Source organism: Salmo salar, chromosome 05, assembly GCF_965601325.2.
Source record: "Salmo salar chromosome 05, fSalSal1, whole genome shotgun sequence".
NCBI lineage: Eukaryota > Metazoa > Chordata > Actinopteri > Salmoniformes > Salmonidae > Salmo > Salmo salar.
This window is the reverse complement of record NC_138295.1, coordinates 86,507,501-86,528,503: the sequence shown is the minus strand read 5'-3', so window position 1 is coordinate 86,528,503 and position 21,003 is coordinate 86,507,501. Positions and strand designations below refer to the sequence as shown.

General features: G+C 45.9%; 2 protein-coding genes across 5 annotated transcripts in view; one reads left to right on the top strand and one right to left on the bottom strand.

Annotated features, from left to right (window-relative positions):
• Positions 1-7,864, top strand: part of LOC100380771 (tax1-binding protein 1 homolog B) — a 31,195-nt gene extending 23,331 nt beyond the window's left edge. For all 4 annotated transcript variants that reach the window (XM_082975821.1, XM_082975818.1, XM_082975820.1 and 1 more), the window contains exons 14-17: positions 837-1,023; positions 2,205-2,365; positions 3,587-3,675; positions 6,778-7,864. In XM_082975821.1, coding sequence (XP_082831947.1) covers positions 837-1,023; positions 2,205-2,365; positions 3,587-3,675; positions 6,778-6,982 — 642 coding nt within the window. In that variant the 3' untranslated portion in view covers positions 6,983-7,864. The remainder of the gene's footprint in view (positions 1-836; positions 1,024-2,204; positions 2,366-3,586; positions 3,676-6,777) is intronic.
• A 3,063-nt stretch (positions 7,865-10,927) lies between these two features.
• LOC106597023 (juxtaposed with another zinc finger protein 1) overlaps positions 10,928-21,003 on the bottom strand; it is a 47,483-nt gene continuing 37,407 nt past the window's right edge. Inside the window, exons 2-5 of the mRNA XM_082975828.1 lie at positions 18,769-18,841; positions 17,014-17,216; positions 15,935-16,104; positions 10,928-12,992 (exon numbers count right to left, since the gene is read on the bottom strand). Of these exons, the coding sequence (XP_082831954.1) occupies positions 12,819-12,992; positions 15,935-16,104; positions 17,014-17,216; positions 18,769-18,841 (620 nt within the window). The 3' untranslated portion in view covers positions 10,928-12,818. The remainder of the gene's footprint in view (positions 12,993-15,934; positions 16,105-17,013; positions 17,217-18,768; positions 18,842-21,003) is intronic.

Below are 21,003 nucleotides of genomic sequence, written 5' to 3'. Positions count from 1 at the left end.
CTGGCTAACATGCTGAGTCACACTGAGCGTTGCAAAATAAATGTACACATACATGTTATTCAATCATTGCACCCACACTGCTCGCATGCGCCAAGGAGTGTCTGCGTTGCCAAGCACTAAAATAGAAGTCAGTTCTATTTGTGACGCTGAACGCGATGGAAGTCCTGCCTCTCCCATCTTCTCATTGGTTTATAGAAGCATATATCCATTTGCCATCTCTTCATTGGTTATACCCACATGGGTGATTGAAAGATGAACTGAGGTCGGTCGGTCGGTCAGTTGTGGTAATACACCTTATTATGAAAGTTAGATGCCAATCGCCATGTAAGGTCCAAAGATGAAAAAGGAGGAGGAGAGATGACTAGAAACTATTCGGTTGATTGTTTTATGTGTGGATTAATTGTCGGAGTAGAGGACCTTGTGCATTTCAGGTAAAATAACAACTCAATGTTTATATCCCAGGACAAATTAGCTAGCAACTGCAAGCTAGCTAGCTAAATTGGCATGAATATTTAATGTTTTTCGACCTGTCCCCAAATGAATATAATTGGTTCAGAGTTTTGATATTTCAACCTGGGTGTGGTGATCGCGCGCGTCCGGTCTGGGCATGGTGTCTGTGTTTTCTTCTCAGGACCAGCTGCACTTGGAGTGACGTTTCAGGCGTGGTACTTCTTAGCATCAAAAGATCATATTTACAATATATGAATACATTTCCTCCGCAAGGTAGCACACTTCTGTTAGAGAAAATACAAGATCAGTTATTTTAAAAGATTCTCTTTCCAATCCTAAATATATAATAATGTAATAGTGTCTGTTGTCTTGTCTGTCCCCACCAGGATCTCCAGAAGAGTGCTGGTGCTGGTAGGAAGACGGAGGCTGTAGTGTCAGAGGAGATGAGAATTCAGTCTGTGTTCCTGCAGTATCCCCTGCCCTACCCCCAGGATGCCCCCACTCCACTGCTGGTCCCCCAGAGCCCCACACAGCTGCACTTTGGGAACCCCTACTCCACCTCAGACGCAAGAGGTTGGTCCCTCCTCCCCCCACTAACCCTACTCCACCTCAGTCACATTTCAGTTTAATATGAGAGGTTGGTCCCCCCCCCTTACTAACCCTACTCCACCTCAGTCACATTTCAGTTTAATATGAGAGGTTGCCCCCCCCCCTTACTAACCCTACTCCACCTGAGTCACATTTCAGTTTAATATGAGAGGTTGGTCCCCCCCTTACTAACCCTACTCCACCTCAGTCACATTTCAGTTTAATATGAGAGGTTGGTCCCCCCCCCCCTTACTAACCCTACTCCACCTCAGTCACATTTCAGTTTAATATGAGAGGTTGGTCCCCCCCCTTACTAACCCTACTCCACCTCAGTCACATTTCAGTTTAATATGAGAGGTTGGTCCTCCCCTTACTAACCCTACTCCACCTCAGTCACATTTCAGTTTAATATGAGAGGTTGGTCCCCACCTTACTAACCCTACTCCACCTCAGTCACATTTCAGTTTAATATGAGAGGTTGGTCCCCCCCCTTACTAACCCTACTCCACCTCAGTCACATTTCAGTTTAATATGAGAGGTTGGTCCCCCCCCCCCTTACTAACCCTACTCCACCTCAGTCACATTTCAGTTTAATATGAGAGGTTGGTCCCCCCCCTTACTAACCCTACTCCACCTCAGTCACATTTCAGTTTAATATGAGAGGTTGGTCCTCCCCTTACTAACCCTACTCCACCTCAGTCACATTTCAGTTTAATATGAGAGGTTGGTCCTCCCCTTACTAACCCTACTCCACCTCAGTCACATTTCAGTTTAATATGAGAGGTTGGTCCCCCCCTTACTAACCCTACTCCACCTCAGTCACATTTCAGTTTAATATGAGAGGTTGGTGGCTCCCGTGTCGTCCCTTACATACATATCTATTCCCCTTCTAACTCAATTCACATTCATTCAATTGCTATACATTTCATGTGTAATTTATTGTACCTTGTACCTGGAAAATTATTCAATATGCTTACATAGGATATAGAAATGCCGGTAACTTTCCCAGGTTTTCCAGCAATCCGGGTTGAAGGATTCCTGGATTTCCTGATTCTGAGAATCATCCAACTGGGAATTCAGGAAAACCTGGGAATTTTGAGAAAGCGGAATTCTTCACCCCTAATATGCTTCCATTCCTTTTGACCCTCTCTTCCCCATCACTGTAGACGGAGCGGACGGGGAGTTCTCTGATGACCTGCTGCCCCGCCTTCCCCCTGTGGGCCCCCCCTCCTGGGATAGTAACGTGGTCTGCATCCAGCCAGCACGCAACCTCAGCCGGCCCGACGGCCTGGAGGACCCAGAGGAGCAGCAGAACAACAACAACAATGTGAGTTAGCTCGTCGGAGAACAACAACGGCAGTTAGCTAGTCGGAGAACAACAACGGTAGTTAGCTAGTCGGAGAACAACAACGGTAGTTAGCTAGTCGGAGAACAACAACGGTAGTTAGCTAGTCTGAAAACAACAACGGTAGTTAGCTAGTCTGAAAACAACAACGGTAGTTAGCTAGTCTGAAAACAACAACGGTAGTTAGCTAGTCTGAAAACAACAACGGTAGTTAGCTAGTCTGAAAACAACAACGGTAGTTAGCTAGTCTGGAGAACAACAACGGTAGTTAGCTAGTCGGAGAACAACAACGGTAGTTAGCTAGTCGGAGAACAACAACGGTAGTTAGCTAGTCGGAGAACAACAACGGTAGTTAGCTAGTCTGAAAACAACAACGGTAGTTAGCTAGTCTGAAAACAACAACGGTAGTTAGCTAGTCTGAAAACAACAACGGTAGTTAGCTAGTCTGGAGAACAACAACGGTAGTTAGCTAGTCGGAGAACAACAACGGTAGTTAGCTAGTCGGAGAACAACAACGGTAGTTAGCTAGTCGGAGAACAACAACGGTAGTTAGCTAGTCGGAGAACAACAACGGTAGTTAGCTAGTCTGAAAACAACAACGGTAGTTAGCTAGTCTGAAAACAACAACGGTAGTTAGCTAGTCTGAAAACAACAACGGTAGTTAGCTAGTCTGAAAACAACAACGGTAGTTAGCTAGTCTGAAAACAACAACGGTAGTTAGCTAGTCTGAAAACAACAACGGTAATTAGCTAGTCTGAAAACAACAACGGTAATTAGCTAGTCTGAAAACAACAACGGTAGTTAGCTAGTCTGAGAACAACAACGGTAGTTAGCTAGTCTGAAAACAACAACGCGAATTAGCTAGTCTGAGAACATCAACGGTAGTTAGCTAGTCTGAGAACAACAACGGTAGTTAGCTAGTCTGCCTTAAAGATAGACCAGAGGAGGCTGGTGATGGGAGGACGGCTCCTAGTAATAACTGGAGTTGAGTAAAGTGTACATTATGAAAGCATGTTTGATTTGATACTGTTACCTTCATTCCAGCCGTTAGAGCTGTCCTCCGATTTAAGTGACACCAGCCTCCACTGAGGTTCACTCAGTGATATATTGCATCATACAGAGTGGGAGGATTATTTCTGCTACAACAGTTGTGTGTGATAGATAGATAGTATTTCTGAAGTAGTTTTCTACCCTCCATCACAGGGCAATACCAATGAACAGCCTGCAGCAACTACTGAACCCCACAGCCCATTCTTAAATGATGGACAGACTCCCCTTGGCTTCGAGTCCAGGTAACACACACACACACACTGAAGGCCTGAGCGCCCCAAAATGCATTGAAGTTGGTCTCTCACCCCAGCACAGCAGCTTCCCAGCTCCAACCTGTGTAAAGTCTTTGTTCTGTAATGTAGGTGTTAACATGAGTGGCCCAGCTAGTGGCCCACCCACGTAGAGTAGACCCCCTGACAGATGGTCTTTATTAGCCTGTTAGCTGTCCTGCGCTGCTCCCTCTGCCAACATCATCACTTGGCTGCTCATTAACACAACACTCTCTCCATACCTTTTCTCCCTGTTGCTCTCTCAATACCTTTTCCTCCCTGTTGCTCTCTCAATACCTTTCCTCCCTGTTGCTCTCTCCATACCTTTCCTCCCTGTTGCTCTCTCCATACCTTTTCTCCCTGTTGCTCTCCATACCTTTCCTCCCTGTTGCTCTCTCCATACCTTTTCTCCCTGTTGCTCTCTCAATACCTTTCCTCCCTGTTGCTCTCTCAATACCTTTCCTCCCTGTTGCTCTCTCCATACCTTTCCTCCCTGTTGCTCTCTCCATACCTTTTCTCCCTGTTGCTCTCTCAATACCTTTCCTCCCTGTTGCTCTCAATACCTTTCCTCCCTGTTGCTCTCTCCATACCTTTCCTCCCTGTTGCTCTCTCCATACCTTTCCTCCCTGTTGCTCTCTCCATACCTTTCCTCCCTGTTGCTCTCTCAATACCTTTCCTCCCTGTTGCTCTCTCCATACCTTTCCTCCCTGTTGCTCTCTCCATACCTTTTCTCCCTGTTGCTCTCTCAATACCTTTCCTCCCTGTTGCTCTCAATACCTTTCCTCCCTGTTGCTCTCTCCATACCTTTCCTCCCTGTTGCTCTCTCCATACCTTTTCTCCCTGTTGCTCTCTCCATACCTTTCCTCCCTGTTGCTCTCAATACCTTTCCTCCCTGTTGCTCTCTCCATACCTTTCCTCCCTGTTTCTCTCTCAATACCTTTCCTCCCTGTTGCTCTCTCAATACCTTTCCTCCCTGTTGCTCTCTCAATACCTTCTCTCTCTGTTGCTCTCAATACCTTCTCACCCTGTTGCTCTCTCAATACCTTCTCTCTCTGTTGCTCTCTCAATACCTTTCCTCCCTGTTGCTCTCTCCATACCTTTCCTCCCTGTTGCTCTCTCAATACCTTTCCTCCCTGTTGCTCTCTCAATACCTTCTCTCTCTGTTGCTCTCAATACCTTCTCACCCTGTTGCTCTCTCAATACCTTCTCTCTCTGTTGCTCTCTCAATACCTTCTCTCTCTGTTGCTCTCTCCATACCTTTCCTCCCTGTTGCTCTCTCCATACCTTCCCTCCCTGTTGCTCTCTCCATATCTTTGCTCTCTCCATATCTCTCCTCCCTGTTGCTCTCTCAATACCTTTTCCTCCCTGTTGCTCTCTCAATACCTTTCCTCCCTGTTGCTCTCTCAATACCTCCTCCCTGTTGCTCTCTCAATACCTTCTCTCTGTTGCTCTCTCAATACCTTCTCTCTGTTGCTCTCTCCATACCTTCCCTCCCTGTTGCTCTCTCAATACCTTATTTGTTGCTCTCTCCATACCTTTCCTCCCTGTTGCTCTCCATACTTTTCCTCCCTGTTGCTCTCAATACCTTCCCTCCCTGTTGCTCTCAATACCTTCCCTCCCTGTTGCTCTCTCAATACCTTCCCTCCCTGTTGCTCTCTCAATACCTTTCCTCCCTGTTGCTCTCTCAATACCTTTCCTCCCTGTTGCTCTCTCAATACCTTCTCTGTTGCTCTCTCAATACCTTCTCTGTTGCTCTCTCAATACCTTTCCTCCCTGTTGCTCTCTCAATACCTTTCCTCCCTGTTGCTCTCTCAATACCTTTCCTCCCTGTTGCTCTCTCAATACCTTTCCTCCCTGTTGCTCTCTCAATACCTTTCCTCCCTGTTGCTCTCTCAATACCTTCCTCCCTGTTGCTCTCTCAATACCTTCCCTCCCTGTTGCTCTCTCAATACCTTCCTCCCTGTTGCTCTCTCAATACCTTTCTCTGTTGCTCTCAATACCTTTCCTCCCTGTTGCTCTCAATACCTTTCCTCCCTGTTGCTCTCAATACCTTTCCTCCCTGTTGCTCTCTCAATACCTTTCCTCCCTGTTGCTCTCTCAATACCTTCTCTCTGTTGCTCTCTCCATACCTGCTCTCTCAATACCTTTCCTCCCTGTTGCTCTCTCAATACCTTTCCTCCCTGTTGCTCTCTCAATACCTTCTCTCTGTTGCTCTCTCCATACCTTCCCTCCCTGTTGCTCTCCATACCTTTCCTCCCTGTTGCTCTCAATACCTTTCCTCCCTGTTGCTCTCTCAATACCTTTCCTCCCTGTTGCTCTCTCAATACCTTTCCTCCCTGTTGCTCTCTCAATACCTTTCCTCCCTGTTGCTCTCTCAATACCTTTCCTCCCTGTTGCTCTCTCAATACCTTCTCTCTCTGTTGCTCTCTCCATACCTGCTCTCTCAATACCTTTCCTCCCTGTTGCTCTCTCCATACCTTCTCTCTCTGTTGCTCTCTCCATACCTTCTCTCTCTGTTGCTCTCTCCATACCTTCTCTCTCTGTTGCTCTCTCAATACCTTCTCTCTGTTGCTCTCTCCATACCTGCTCTCTCAATACCTTTCCTCCCTGTTGCTCTCTCAATACCTTTCCTCCCTGTTGCTCTCTCAATACCTTCTCTCTGTTGCTCTCTCCATACCTTCCCTCCCTGTTGCTCTCCATACCTTTCCTCCCTGTTGCTCTCAATACCTTTCCTCCCTGTTGCTCTCTCAATACCTTTCCTCCCTGTTGCTCTCTCAATACCTTTCCTCCCTGTTACTCTCTCAATACCTTTCCTCCCTGTTGCTCTCTCAATACCTTCTCTCTCTGTTGCTCTCTCCATACCTGCTCTCTCAATACCTTTCCTCCCTGTTGCTCTCTCCATACCTTCTCTCTCTGTTGCTCTCTCCATACCTTCTCTCTCTGTTGCTCTCTCCATACCTTCTCTCTCTGTTGCTCTCTCAATACCTTCTCTCTCTCCCTAACCTTGCTTTGTTTCTTTCCCCATCTCTTCCTTCTCCTTCCTCACTCCATTCTCTCTGTCTCTCCTCTGTGCAGTGTGAACGTCCACATGCGCTGTCCACTGTGTGAGTTGATCTTCCCTCCCAACTACGACCAGAGAAAGTTTGTGGAGCATGTAGAGAGCCACTGGAAGGTGTGCCCCATGTGCAGCGAGCAGTTCCCCCTCGACTGCGACCAGAAGATCTTTGAGAACCACGTGCTCACCCACTTTGACTCCGCCAACATGCTCAACTTTGACTAAAAACCTCATCCACTACACCCTTCATGTTCTGTCAGTCGCCACTGAAATGAAACTGCCTTGCTCTTTTCCCCTGCCACATGTAACAGGTGTGACGATCTCATTCTGATTCACTTTTAGGACCGGTGACGTTTTGATTAGCATATTTTATTAACTAGGGAAAAGGTCTTCATATTCGGCAGTTGGTTCATGTGCTCTGATTTGATGTATAATTCAGACCAGGGCTATATATCTGTTTGAATCAGTCTTTAATAATAGCTTCTTTAACAGGAAGTGTCCCATTTATTTGTTATTCCTCTGATTCTATTAGTGAGATATGAGCGATATGTTATGGCTGTGCTCATCTCTGACCACTTGATCAGTCCCAGACACTACTATGTGAAGTCAGGGAAAGTAAGCTACGTCAAGCATTTTACCAAAACATACATTTGAACTGTTCCAACCAAAATGCTTTCCCCTGAGCTTCATAGTAAAATTCAGGTATTCATTATGTTTAGAAAGCAGCTGCCTCGGTGCACTATATGCAGACAGACGGGACAAATCCTTCTAAACCTGATTATTATATTATCTTTAAATCATCTATTTTAGAATCTTTTAAGAGCCAATGGCGTTAAGCTTTTTCAGTATGTGTATGTCTGGTTAGAAAGAGCTGTTATATTTTAGTGTCAGTTGATTCTCATGGTTTAGTTCTTCACTGGTTTGGTTGTCTGAATAAAGAAGTCATGTTTCACCTATCGCTACTGATTAACATGCATGCCAGGATTCTGTTAGATCAGAACCTATTCTTTATCATTTGCTGTAAGTTATTTCACGATTATAGAAAACCTTTGATTTCTTTGAGTCCCATGTAATGAAATCTGAATTAATAAAGTCTGTTTGGAATAATCTAGCCACTTCAATGCCTTGTACACATACATACTCAGTCAGGGCTCCTTTGTAAAGCAGACCTGCGTCTCAATGTTACTCCCTGTTTTATGTGTAATGGTGCATAAATGTCCAGAAACAGAGGCAGTTGTAATGTTTTCAAATGTAATCACAGCTAGTTTTGTACATCACCGTCAGTTACAAAACAACCTCTGCTGTTGCCTTCGTTTATAGGGGCGGCAGGTAGCCTAGTGGTTAGAGCGTTGGGCCAGTAACCAGCAGGTAGCCTAGTGGTTTAGAGCGTTGGGCCAGTAAACAGCAGGTAGCCTAGTGGTTTAGAGCGTTGGGCCAGTAACCAGCAGGTAGCCTAGTGGTTTAGAGCGTTGGGCCAGTAACCAGCAGGTAGCCTAGTGGTTTAGAGCGTTGGGCCAGTAACCAGCAGGTAGCCTAGTGGTTTAGAGCGTTGGGCCAGTAACCAGCAGGTAGCCTAGTGGTTTAGAGCGTTGGGCCAGTAACCAGCAGGTAGCCTAGTGGTTTAGAGCGTTGGGCCAGTAACCAGCAGGTAGCCTAGTGGTTTAGAGCGTTGGGCCAGTAACCAGCAGGTAGCCTAGTGGTTTAGAGCGTTGGGCCAGTAACCAGCAGGTAGCCTAGTGGTTTAGAGCGTTGGGCCAGTAACCAGCAGGTAGCCTAGTGGTTTAGAGCGTTGGGCCAGTAACCAGCAGGTAGCCTAGTGGTTTAGAGCGTTGGGCCAGTAACCAGCAGGTAGCCTAGTGGTTTAGAGCGTTGGGCCAGTAACCAGCAGGTAGCCTAGTGGTTTAGAGCGTTGGGCCAGTAACCAGCAGGTAGCCTAGTGGTTTAGAGCGTTGGGCCAGTAACCAGCAGGTAGCCTAGTGGTTTAGAGCGTTGGGCCAGTAACCAGCAGGTAGCCTAGTGGTTTAGAGCGTTGGGCCAGTAACCAGCAGGTAGCCTAGTGGTTTAGAGCGTTGGGCCAGTAACCAGCAGGTAGCCTAGTGGTTTAGAGCGTTGGGCCAGTAACCAGCAGGTAGCCTAGTGGTTTAGAGCGTTGGGCCAGTAACCAGCAGGTAGCCTAGTGGTTTAGAGCGTTGGGCCAGTAACCAGCAGGTAGCCTAGTGGTTTAGCGCGTTGGGCCAGTAACCAGCAGGTAGCCTAGTGGTTTAGCGCGTTGGGCCAGTAACCAGCAGGTAGCCTAGTGGTTTAGAGCGTTGGGCCAGTAACCAGCAGGTAGCCTAGTGGTTTAGAGCGTTGGGCCAGTAACCAGCAGGTAGCCTAGTGGTTTAGAGCGTTGGGCCAGTAACCAGCAGGTAGCCTAGTGGTTTAGAGCGTTGGGCCAGTAACCAGCAGGTAGCCTAGTGGTTTAGAGCGTTGGGCCAGTAACCAGCAGGTAGCCTAGTGGTTTAGAGCGTTGGGCCAGTAACCAGCAGGTAGCCTAGTGGTTTAGAGCGTTGGGCCAGTAACCAGCAGGTAGCCTAGTGGTTTAGCGCGTTGGGCCAGTAACCAGCAGGTAGCCTAGTGGTTTAGAGCGTTGGGCCAGTAACCAGCAGGTAGCCTAGTGGTTTAGAGCGTTGGGCCAGTAACCAGCAGGTAGCCTAGTGGTTTAGAGCGTTGGGCCAGTAACCAGCAGGTAGCCTAGTGGTTTAGAGCGTTGGGCCAGTAACCAGCAGGTAGCCTAGTGGTTTAGAGCGTTGGGCCAGTAACCAGCAGGTAGCCTAGTGGTTTAGAGCGTTGGGCCAGTAACCAGCAGGTAGCCTAGTGGTTTAGAGCGTTGGGCCAGTAACCAGCAGGTAGCCTAGTGGTTTAGAGCGTTGGGCCAGTAACCAGCAGGTAGCCTAGTGGTTTAGCGCGTTGGGCCAGTAACCAGCAGGTAGCCTAGTGGTTTAGCGCGTTGGGCCAGTAACCAGCAGGTAGCCTAGTGGTTTAGCGCGTTGGGCCAGGAACCAGCAGGTAGCCTAGTGGTTTAGCGCGTTGGGCCAGGAACCAGCAGGTAGCCTAGTGGTTTAGAGCGTTGGGCCAGTAACCAGCAGGTAGCCTAGTGGTTTAGAGCGTTGGGCCAGTAACCAGCAGGTAGCCTAGTGGTTTAGAGCGTTGGGCCAGTAACCAGCAGGTAGCCTAGTGGTTTAGAGCGTTGGGCCAGTAACCAGCAGGTAGCCTAGTGGTTTAGAGCGTTGGGCCAGTAACCAGCAGGTAGCCTAGTGGTTTAGAGCGTTGGGCCAGTAACCAGCAGGTAGCCTAGTGGTTTAGAGCGTTGGGCCAGTAACCAGCAGGTAGCCTAGTGGTTTAGAGCGTTGGGCCAGTAACCAGCAGGTAGCCTAGTGGTTTAGAGCGTTGGGCCAGTAACCAGCAGGTAGCCTAGTGGTTTAGAGCGTTGGGCCAGTAACCAGCAGGTAGCCTAGTGGTTTAGAGCGTTGGGCCAGTAACCAGCAGGTAGCCTAGTGGTTTAGAGCGTTGGGCCAGTAACCAGCAGGTAGCCTAGTGGTTTAGAGCGTTGGGCCAGTAACCAGCAGGTAGCCTAGTGGTTTAGAGCGTTGGGCCAGTAACCAGCAGGTAGCCTAGTGGTTTAGAGCGTTGGGCCAGTAACCAGCAGGTAGCCTTGTGGTTTAGAGCGTTGGGCCAGTAACCAGCAGGTAGCCTAGTGGTTTAGAGCGTTGGGCCAGAAACCAGCAGGTAGCCTAGTGGTTTAGAGCGTTGGGCCAGTAACCAGCAGGTAGCCTAGTGGTTTAGAGCGTTGGGCCAGTAACCAGCAGGTAGCCTAGTGGTTTAGAGCGTTGGGCCAGTAACCAGCAGGTAGCCTAGTGGTTTAGAGCGTTGGGCCAGTAACCAGCAGGTAGCCTAGTGGTTTAGAGCGTTGGGCCAGTAACCAGCAGGTAGCCTAGTGGCTAGAGCGTTGGGCCAGTAACCGAAAGGTAGCTGGAACGAATCCTTGAGCTGACAAGGTAAAAATCTGTCGTTCTGCCTCTGAACAAGGCAGTTAACCCACTATTCCCTGATAGGCAGTCATTGTAAATAAGAAATTGTTCTAAACGGACTTGCCTAGTTAAATAAATAAATACACACACACAGTAAGGGTCATTCTCCAGAAACATATGAAAATATAATTTAATGCACTTGAGACAATACATTTACTATACACAATATCAAATACTTCCCTCCATATATACTGTCAATGACCATCTATATAATGTGTTCCAAATGGCACCCTATTCCCTATTTAATGCACTACTTTTGACCAGAGCCCTATAGAGGGAATAGGCTACCATTTGGGACGCACCCCTTAAAGTGTAGTTCCATAACGACATTGATTTCCATGCAGTGATGTTTTGATGGGTTGTTGATTAGCTCCTTGCTCTCTCTGATCACCAGTATGACACTACATTAAGAGGCTAGATGGACAAAAGAGGAGAAATAGACCAGAATTGAGATCTGGCCATTTTTATTTTGACAAGAATGTCTACTCTAGCTCAAGTTAGCCATTCCTGAAGAGTCACTATGAAGCTATACACAGATACTTACTGGATTGGAACTCTATATTGTGGTCTACAATTCAAGGCAAACCAGATTCATAATCTCACCCCAGGAAACACCGGAGATCTGAAAAAATTAAACTCCTTGGAAAAGTTGAGTACTTCCGGTCTGGCTCTCTCTAGTTCCTGTGACTGCTACATGTCAGGTTGGTGTGTGCAGCAGCAGAGAGTTATTGGCAACAAAAACCATCCTAATTCTGTTGGCAACTGGTTACTACAAAGTGCTTAAATGCTTCACACGGCTTTGGCGAAGAAGATAACTGCTCAGCACCCTAGAATGGAAGGGTTCTGGATAACTGGGAACTGCTGTGACACCAAATCCCAAGATTCCAGTGAACAGCATAACAGCTGATTCTAAAATACTATGTGTTTCCCAAATGGCTCCCTATATAGTGCACTACTTTTGTTTGACCAGGGCTCTAGTCAAAAGTAGTGCACTATATAGGGAATAGGGTGCCGTTTGGGACGCATCCTATCAGAACACACGGGCAGGATTGTGGTGCTGAAATGCTGGTGGTGAATTGCCACCTGAGAGTCAGTTCTAAAACACAAAACAAGTTTTGAGTGATAATCCTAGCAAAGTGAATCATAAAACTACACTTTCAGAACAGAACATGGCAAGAAAAATAAGAGCATACTATTTTACCTGATTATGAAAGTTTATACATCCTTCAGGAATATATCGTCAGCTTTCACAAACATTCAGATTTTCTTGCCTCCATTTTGTGATGGTGATGCTTGCTTTCTCCCCTTGCCTCACCACTCTCATGCCCCTTCTTTTCAAACACAGCATTACCTGAACGCTCGAGTCAAATTCATTAGGTTGCGATGTACACAACATATCTGTATGTAAATGTTCCACCATGTTTTGCTCTGCCGAACACAGCCCAGAAGCATGGCTGTGAACCTTGACTCATGGTGCTTTCAAGACAATTGGGAACTCGCGGGAAAAAAACAGGTCAAATCATGACGTCAGTGATTTTCAGGTGGGAAAGTCAGAGCTCTAGAAAGATGCCAGAGTTTCGGACTTGGAATTCCGAGTTGGATGACCGTTCGGAATTCCCAGTCACAAAAAAAAGATCCCTGCACTGAAGTCGGAGAGTTCCGAGGTGTTTTGAACGTGGCAATACGCTCTCTTTGAAACGCATCATCTTAACAGCAAGCCCTATGTGCCAAAAACATTATCAAAAAGACACATGATCGCTCAAATGTGAAAAAGTATACAGCTGTGAAGAAAATACATTCCAAAAAATTTAAAATACAAATAAGGTAATTTTAAAGCATGCAATTAAAGAGTAGTGTACTGGAATAAGAAGAAGGAAAGTGCGTGTGTGTTTGGAATGGGACACAGCCATTTCTGGTGATGGTGGGTCCATAGAAACAGAATCACTAGAACAGGATGATGTTGAAGTGATTCTATTTCTGCGGGGACGGTGCTACTGCTGCATCTTGTGGATGTGGGTGGAGACTGGCGGGTGGAAGTTGATGGTGTGGTGCCTCAGGCCCTGGGACGTCTTGTAGCTCTTCCCACAGCGGCACTTGAAGGGCTTGCGGACGCGGATCTGTGTCCGGTGGCCGTTCTTGGCGTGGTACTTGATCCCGTTCACATTCTGAATGAGGGGGAGGGTACAGTACAGAGTGGAAGAGGGCAGAGTAAGCTAAGTTTGAATTAGTCCAGTGTTCGCCAACTCCAGTCCTGGGGTGCTACTGGGTGTGTACAGGGCCCTTTGATCTAGCCCTGATTCACACATTCAACCAATCAGGGTCTTCAACTGGATTTGGAGAACACTGGATCAGTCTCCTATAACAGTCATGAGTCTCTCACCACACTATAGTAGCCTAGATTCACCTAGAGATGTCTTCAGTACACTAAACCTGACTCAACGCTCTACACAGCTCTTTGCATGTTTACTGTACAGCCCAGTGACAGAATAAAAATATACTTGATTATTTCTCCATCTCACAAAGGATTCAAGAATCTTTGTCCAGATGTCTTATGTCAGCTGATCTAACTCAACACAACGTCCTTCATCTCTGCGTGCTTCCTGTACAGGCTAGAGCAGGGCTGTCAATTTCATTTAGCCCCGGGGGCTGCATTCGGTCTTCAACGCTCTCCGGGGGCTGCACTGAAAATATATTTCCTCTCTGTAAAAATTTGCAAAAACATTGTCTTATATTTTTTATTGGTGATTATCAGTGAGCTGGACACAGTCAAGATACTGTATATGAATGTAGTGATTATCAGTGAGCTGGACACAGTCAAGATACTGTATATGAATGTAGGTCCAATATTTTTACGCAGTTTCAAAATGGTTTTACTCATTTTAAAGTATATTGAGTTCAGAGGAGGCTGCTGAGGGGAGGACGGCTCATAATAATGGCTGGAACAGAGGAAATGGAATGGCATCAAACACCTGGAAACCATGTGATTGATGTATTTGATACCGTTCCACTAATCTGATTGACAGAATGCCAAGAGTGTACAAAGCTGTTATCAAGGCAAAGGGTGGCTACTTTGAAGAATCTCAAATATATTTCGATTTGTTTAACACTTTTTTGGTTACTACATGATTCAATAGGTGTTATTTCATAGTTTAGATGTCTTCACTATTATTCTATAATGTAGAAAATAGTAAAATAAAGAAAAACCCTTGAATGAGTAGGTGTGTCCAAACTTTTGACTGGCACTGTATATGTCATGTTTCCTGTACAGCCTAGAGTACTACTAACTATATATCCTGTTTCTTGTACAGCCTAGAGTACTACTAACTATATATCCTGTTTCTTGTACAGCCTAGTCTACTACTAACTATATATCCTGTTTCTTGTACAGCCTAGTCTACTACTAACTATATATCCTGTTTCTTGTACAGCCTAGAGTACTACTAACTATATATCCTGTTTCTTGTACAGCCTAGAGTACTACTAACTATATATCCTGTTTCTTGTACAGCCTAGAGTACTACTAACTATTTATCCTGTTTCTTGTACAGCCTAGAGTACTACTAACTATATATCCTGTTTCCTGTACAGCCTAGAGTACTACTAACTATATATCCTGTTTCTTGTACAGTCTAGAGTACTACTAACTATATATCCTGTTTCTTGTACAGCCTAGAGTACTACTAACTATATATCCTGTTTCTTGTACAGCCTAGAGTCTACTACTAACTATTTATCCTGTTTCTTGTACAGCCTAGAGTACTACTAACTATATATCCTGTTTCTTGTACAGCCTAGAGTACTACTAACTATATATCCTGTTTCTTGTACAGCCTAGAGTCTACTACTAACTATATATCCTGTTTCTTGTACAGCCTAGAGTACTACTAACTATATATCCTGTTTCTTGTACAGCCTAGAGTACTACTAACTATATATCCTGTTTCTTGTACAGCCTAGAGTCTACTACTAACTATTTATCCTGTTTCTTGTACAGCCTAGAGTCACTACTAACTATATATCCTGTTTCTTGTACAGCCTAGAGTCTACTACTAACTATATATCCTGTTTCTTGTACAGCAGGGTGTCTGCAGGTTTTATTTTATTCCTTTCAAATAAGACCTAGACAATCAGGTGAGGGGAGGTCAGGGGAGGAGGGAAAACCCGCAGGCACTCAGCCCTACGTGGAATGACTTTGACACGAGGTCTAGAGTCTACTAACTGTCTCATCAGCCATAATCCTGTCATTCACGTCAGCAATGCCACCTTCTCAAGCTGAGCACCATTTATCCCGGACACACAGCCAACCCAGATGGGAATGGAAAATCCTTGAAAAGGTCCATAAATCACTGCAGTGGACGTGGATGTATGCATTTCAAGATGTTGACATGCTGTAACACCCTGTTTTGTCAACAGCAGGAAGTCGATGGTGCTGTTTGCTATCCGTTTGAACTGGGACGTTATATAGACATCACATAGCAGCAGCTACTCTTCCTGGGGTCCACACAAAACATGAAATAATAATACAGAACATTAATAGACAAGAACAGCTTAAGGACAGAACTACATACAGTAAAACATTGTAAAAAGGCACACGTGGCATACATATCAGTAGATACACACAAACTGTCTAGGTCAAATAGGGGAGAGGCGTTGTGCCGTGAGCTGTTGCTTTATCTGCATGCAGAGCCTTGGTCCGTTTAGGACCAAACCAACATCGAGGGTAATGGATGCTTTTCATTTGGAGTCTTATGAGAAGGAGAAGCAGTCACTTGAACAGAAAGCATAGACTATGTATCTAGCCAATATTCACAGACAGGTAGGTAGAGACAGGATACATTCCTGACCACATGACCTGATGAATAAACACTCTGGCTCTTAGTTTAACTCAGGGCTCTAGTTAAAAGCTGTTTGAGGCTTTTCCTGGTCATGTCACGTGGTCAGGAATACCCCTGGCTCTATTCACGGGGCAGTGCAAGGGAGAGGATACGAGACCCCATTTACACTCGGTAATAACATGCGTCTTGTATTATCTGGTTGCAATCATCTGATCACATGTCAGAGCATTTACACATGGTATTGATTCATGGACTGAGTGCGGTTGGCCCACCTTGTATCTCTTCTTGCAGCCAGGCACAGGGCAGGCGAAGGGTTTCTCCTCTCCTCCATTCATACACATGGAGCTGAGGATAGACTCTGAGCTGATGGCACTCTCTGTGGTCCAGGACTCACCACTGTCTGACTCCTCATAGTCTACCTCCTCTTCATCATACTCACTGCCTGGAGGGGAGAAACACAGACACAGGTACGTGCACACACATCAGAATACGATTTGTCATAAAACGTGCCTACTGCCGTCCATAAACAATTTGAGTAATACTCCTATTTCAGCAGCTCCAGTACTCTGCTCTGATTCAAGCACAGTTAATGACTAAGGTTGAGTCCCAAATGGTACCCTATTCCTTATATAGTGCACTAGTTTTGACCAGGGCCCATAAGGCCCATAGTGCACTATAATAGACTGCCATTTGGGCCGTATCCTATGGCTGGCATGGGCATCCTAGCCTCAAGGGTTTTGGACCGGCTGATGTGCCGAGACAGATTCAGACTCAAGCCTTCCACATGTGTTCTGGCTGTAGGGTTCCCACAGGGTTCTACTGTTGCCTTGTTACTGAGCCCAAGTTTGTGGAGAGACTGAAAAAATGCTGTTTTGTGGGAAAGAATTTAGCCCATTTCACAAGGTCCCAGGGTTAAGGCAATGCAAAATAAGATTTGGCTCCACAACCACAAGAACCAAAGAGACAAGGAGCTGCAACTACGAGAGAAAAACCCAGCATATCTTACTAAGTGGCAACGTGGGAAAGACACAAACAAAGAACACAAGTAAGCAAATACCATGGCAACTTAAAATGATGAGATTCTGATGAAATAAGCCCAGTACCTTCCCTGTGTATGACTATACCAACTGACAGAGAGTCAACCCTCTATGCTTCTCTAAGGACCCTACGGTGAGACATTACAGCACCTAACTTCCCTGAATTACCTCCATGTCTTCTCCTGAAACTTAAGAGGCATTTCCTGATCCAAACCAAAATATGGGACAATGAAGTGACATAATCCATATTACATAAACTACTGACACCTGCCTCCTAGATGACGGTGTTGTACTCTGTTGTCACGGTAACCTACCTGTAGGAGTGCTGCTACGGAAGGAGGAGGAGGGTGTGATGGGAGGGGTGACAGGCGGGGTGAGGTTCCCACTGCTGCGTCTGGGAGGAGGGGAGACGTTACTGCTACGAGGGAGACTGCCTGTCAGAGACTGAGACAGCTTGGGGTGCACCTTCCTCTTCAGCCTCTCAGGCTGCTCCTGACGCGCTGCCTCTGTCATAAACCTGGGCAAGGGAGGAGCCAGAGAGAGAGGGAAGAGGAGAGGACACACAACCACACATCATACATGACCGACTCGGTTTGCGCGCCACAAGGGTGTGCTAGCCTGCTGAGCTAAAGCCTAGCTATTAGCTCAGGGAGTTAACATAAGTCGGAGCTTAGGCAAGGTTAGTCTCATCATGCCAGCGTGGTTGTTCACAGAACCTCCTCCGTTACAAACGTATATCACTGAAGTCACTGTACAACATATGCTCGGAGTATATCACTCATTCAAACCACTCCCATGTTTAACAGTAGGCCTATATCTCTGACCAAACTTCATGTTTAACAGTAGGCCTATATCTCTGACCAAACTTCATGTTTAACAGTAGGCCTATATCTCTGACCAAACTTCATGTTTAACAGTAGGCCTATATCTCTGACCAAACTTCATGTTTAACAGTAGGCCTATATCTCTGACCAAACTTCATGTTTAACAGTAGGCCTATATCTCTGACCAAACTTCATGTTTAACAGTAGGCCTATATCTCTGACCAAACTTCATGTTTAACAGTAGGCCTATATCTCTGACCAAACTTCATGTTTAACAGAAGGCCTATATCTAAGACTAAACATTGTTACATTGTAAAATATTCTGTAAACGTAAGTCATAAAATTGAAATGTTCACACAGACACTGTTAAAGCAGAAGTGAAATGAACAGCTAAAAGCTGAAACCACATCAAGATGTGTGTCTAAAGACAGGGTGACAGACAGTGGTAGCTAGTCCCTCTATTATACAGTCACACTGCTGCCTCAGAGTGCCTCAGCCCTTTAAACCTCTTTGATATGGTGATTGAATGGAGAACTGGGATGAGATTGAAATGTCATCTTGGTCTAGTAATGTAGGACCCAGGACTATATAACATCCTGTTACCCAACGCTAACACAATTAAACTGACTTATCCACCAGATGAGGCTGACTGCTGCTAGATGGAACTGACACACACACACACACACACATTTCAGGCTAGCTGTGGAGTGAGCTTAAGGCATGTTCTTACCTCCGTCACACCTCTACTGTTGCATGGACTTAGACCTCAAACACAAACCTCCACACGGTCATACTGAGATAACAGTTTAATCTACTATTTACTGATGACATTTGGTCATTCATGCCTTTTCTGGTCAGAGTTAGGACAGTTTAAACTGAACCATAAGAATACCGTTCATTAGGGATTTCAGAACCATGATCCTTTGAGACATGGTTAAAGGTCTGATTGGTATATACACTGAACAAATAGAATTCTTCAGGAGTATTTCCATCTGTAATAAAGCCCTTTTGTGGGGAAAAACTGGTTCTGATTGGCTGGGCCCCCATTGGGTGGGCCTGGCTCCCCAGTGGGTGGGCCTACCCATGGTTGATCCCCTGCCCAGTCATGTGAAATCCATAGATTAGGGCCTCATTTATTTATATTAATTGACTGATTTTCTTTAATGAACTATAACTCAGCAAAATCTTTGAAATTGTTGCATACATATTTTTGTTAAGTATAGGTTAGGCTAGTAGCCTGCTCACCTGTTGATGTAGCTGAGGGCAACATATGTGGGCTGCTGCTGCTCCTGTTTCTCCAACTGATGAGGATCTGTGTCTGACGAGAGACAGAGGGGAGAGACAGAGAGTTGGAGGGAGAGAGAGGTTAGTCTAATCATATAACAGCAGACATGACACACACACAGCCACAAAGGTGCCACTACACAGTCTTCATAACAATTGCATGTGGTCAAGAGGGGCAGGAGTGGTTGTGTGTGCGGACTGGGTGTGTGTCACTCACCAAAACAACAGTAGCTAGCTAGTGTGACGATGTTTAACGAATGATGTCATGGGCGCCGTCTAGACTAGTCGTCGTCCTCAAGCTAAGCACCGCTGGAGATCGTCCACAAACCACCTCGTATCCAAACCCCTCTCTCACATCTCATCAACAAACTAGATAAATTTGCTTTTTATTAAAAACTCACAACAAAGAAGGCTGGGTCTAATCTAGGCTATACGACGTATTTAATGAAGTCTTCCATGGCACTGGCTGGCACTGGCTTTCTCATAAGTCTTCTGATCTGATTCAACTTTAACTATGCAGCCTCCATATTGCCCATAGTACCAGACAACACTCCACACACACTGTGCTTTCCCATGCTGTGCTCCAGACGTTTGGCTCGGCTCTGCAGTGCTGCCAAACAACGGACAACCTCTCTCTCTCTCCCTCATCTCTCACTCCCTTCACACCCTGAGGTGAACCAGGCCCAACTTCAAACAACCTCCCCACTGCCATGCCATGTGGGAGTGGGGAGATGCCCCATAAAACCACCCTGTGTCTGCCACTCACCAGCTGTGCCTGCCTGCCTACCTAGTGCCTGCCTTGCCTCTGCCTGGTCTGGGCTATGGGAAAGTGCTGCCCCCCCGTGGCCAAGTAGAGAAAAACTGGCAGTATGTGGCCCCAAGGGTCAAAGGTTATATTCCAAATGGCACTCTATTCAGTATATCGTGCACTACTTTTGACCAGGGCCCATAGGGCTCCGCCTATAGGCCATTTGGAACACAGCCAAGCAACCACAGCCTTTAGGGGAAGGGTTCTTCTAAACTACAGGAGTACCACTTTTGAGTGGACAGGCTTTTGTTCCAGCCCTGCACTAAACAGCCTGATTCAGAGTGTATCAATATGCCACTGTGTATGGTGTTTGCCTCGCTGGCATATCTAATCAATAGATAACACTAAGTGCAGTTGGAGGGTCTTTAGATCACATAGTCAAGTCTTTTTCATGTTCAAGTAAAGGAGCAAAGCAAGAAGCAACATGTTATGTGTGTGTACCAAAACACACCCTGGTATCCGCCTGAGGTCACACTGACTTATTGTTATAAAGCAGAAGCACTCCGTGAACGTCTTCAAAGCTCTCCCACTGAGGTGTTGCCCCAGATTTACACTAGATCTGACCTGTGACCCCTCATAAAAACCACTTCTGCAGCTTTTCTGGAGAGCGTTCACTGTGGGTGGGCCCAACATAGAGATCTTATTCAATGAAGTGTTCTTTATGTAATTCTACCGGGCCCAATGTTGTCCATGGACAACATTAGCTACAGTGGGGGGAAAAAGTATTTGATCCCCTGCTGATTTTGTACGTTTGCCCACTAAAGAAAGGATCAGTCTATAATTTTAATAGTAGGTTTATTTGAACAATGAGACAGAATAACAACAAAACAATCCAGAAAAACGCATGTCAGAAATGTTAGAAAATGATTTGCATTTTAATGAGGGAAATAAGTATTTCACCCCTCTGCAAAACATGACTTAGTACTTGGTGGCAAAACCCTTGTCGGCAATCACAGAGGTCAGACGTTTCTTGTAGTTGGCCACCAGGTTTGCACACATCTCAGGAGGGATTTTGTCCCACTCCTCTTTGCAGATCTTCTCCAAGTCATTAAGGTTTCGAGGCTGACGTTTGGCAACTCGAACCTTCAGCTCCCTCCTCAGATTTTCTATGGGATTAAGGTCTAGAGACTGGCTAGGCCACTCCAGGACCTTAATGTGCTTCTTCTTGAGACACTCCTTTGTTGCCTTGGCCGTGTGTTTTGGGTCATTGTCATGCTGGAATACCCATCCACGACCCATTTTCAATGCCCTGGCTGAGGGAAGGAGGTTCTCACCCAAGATTTGACGGTACATGGCCTTGTCCATCGTCCCTTTGATGCGGTGAAGTTGTCCTGTCCCCTTAGCAGAAAAACACCCCCAAAGCATAATGTTTCCACCTCCATGTTTGA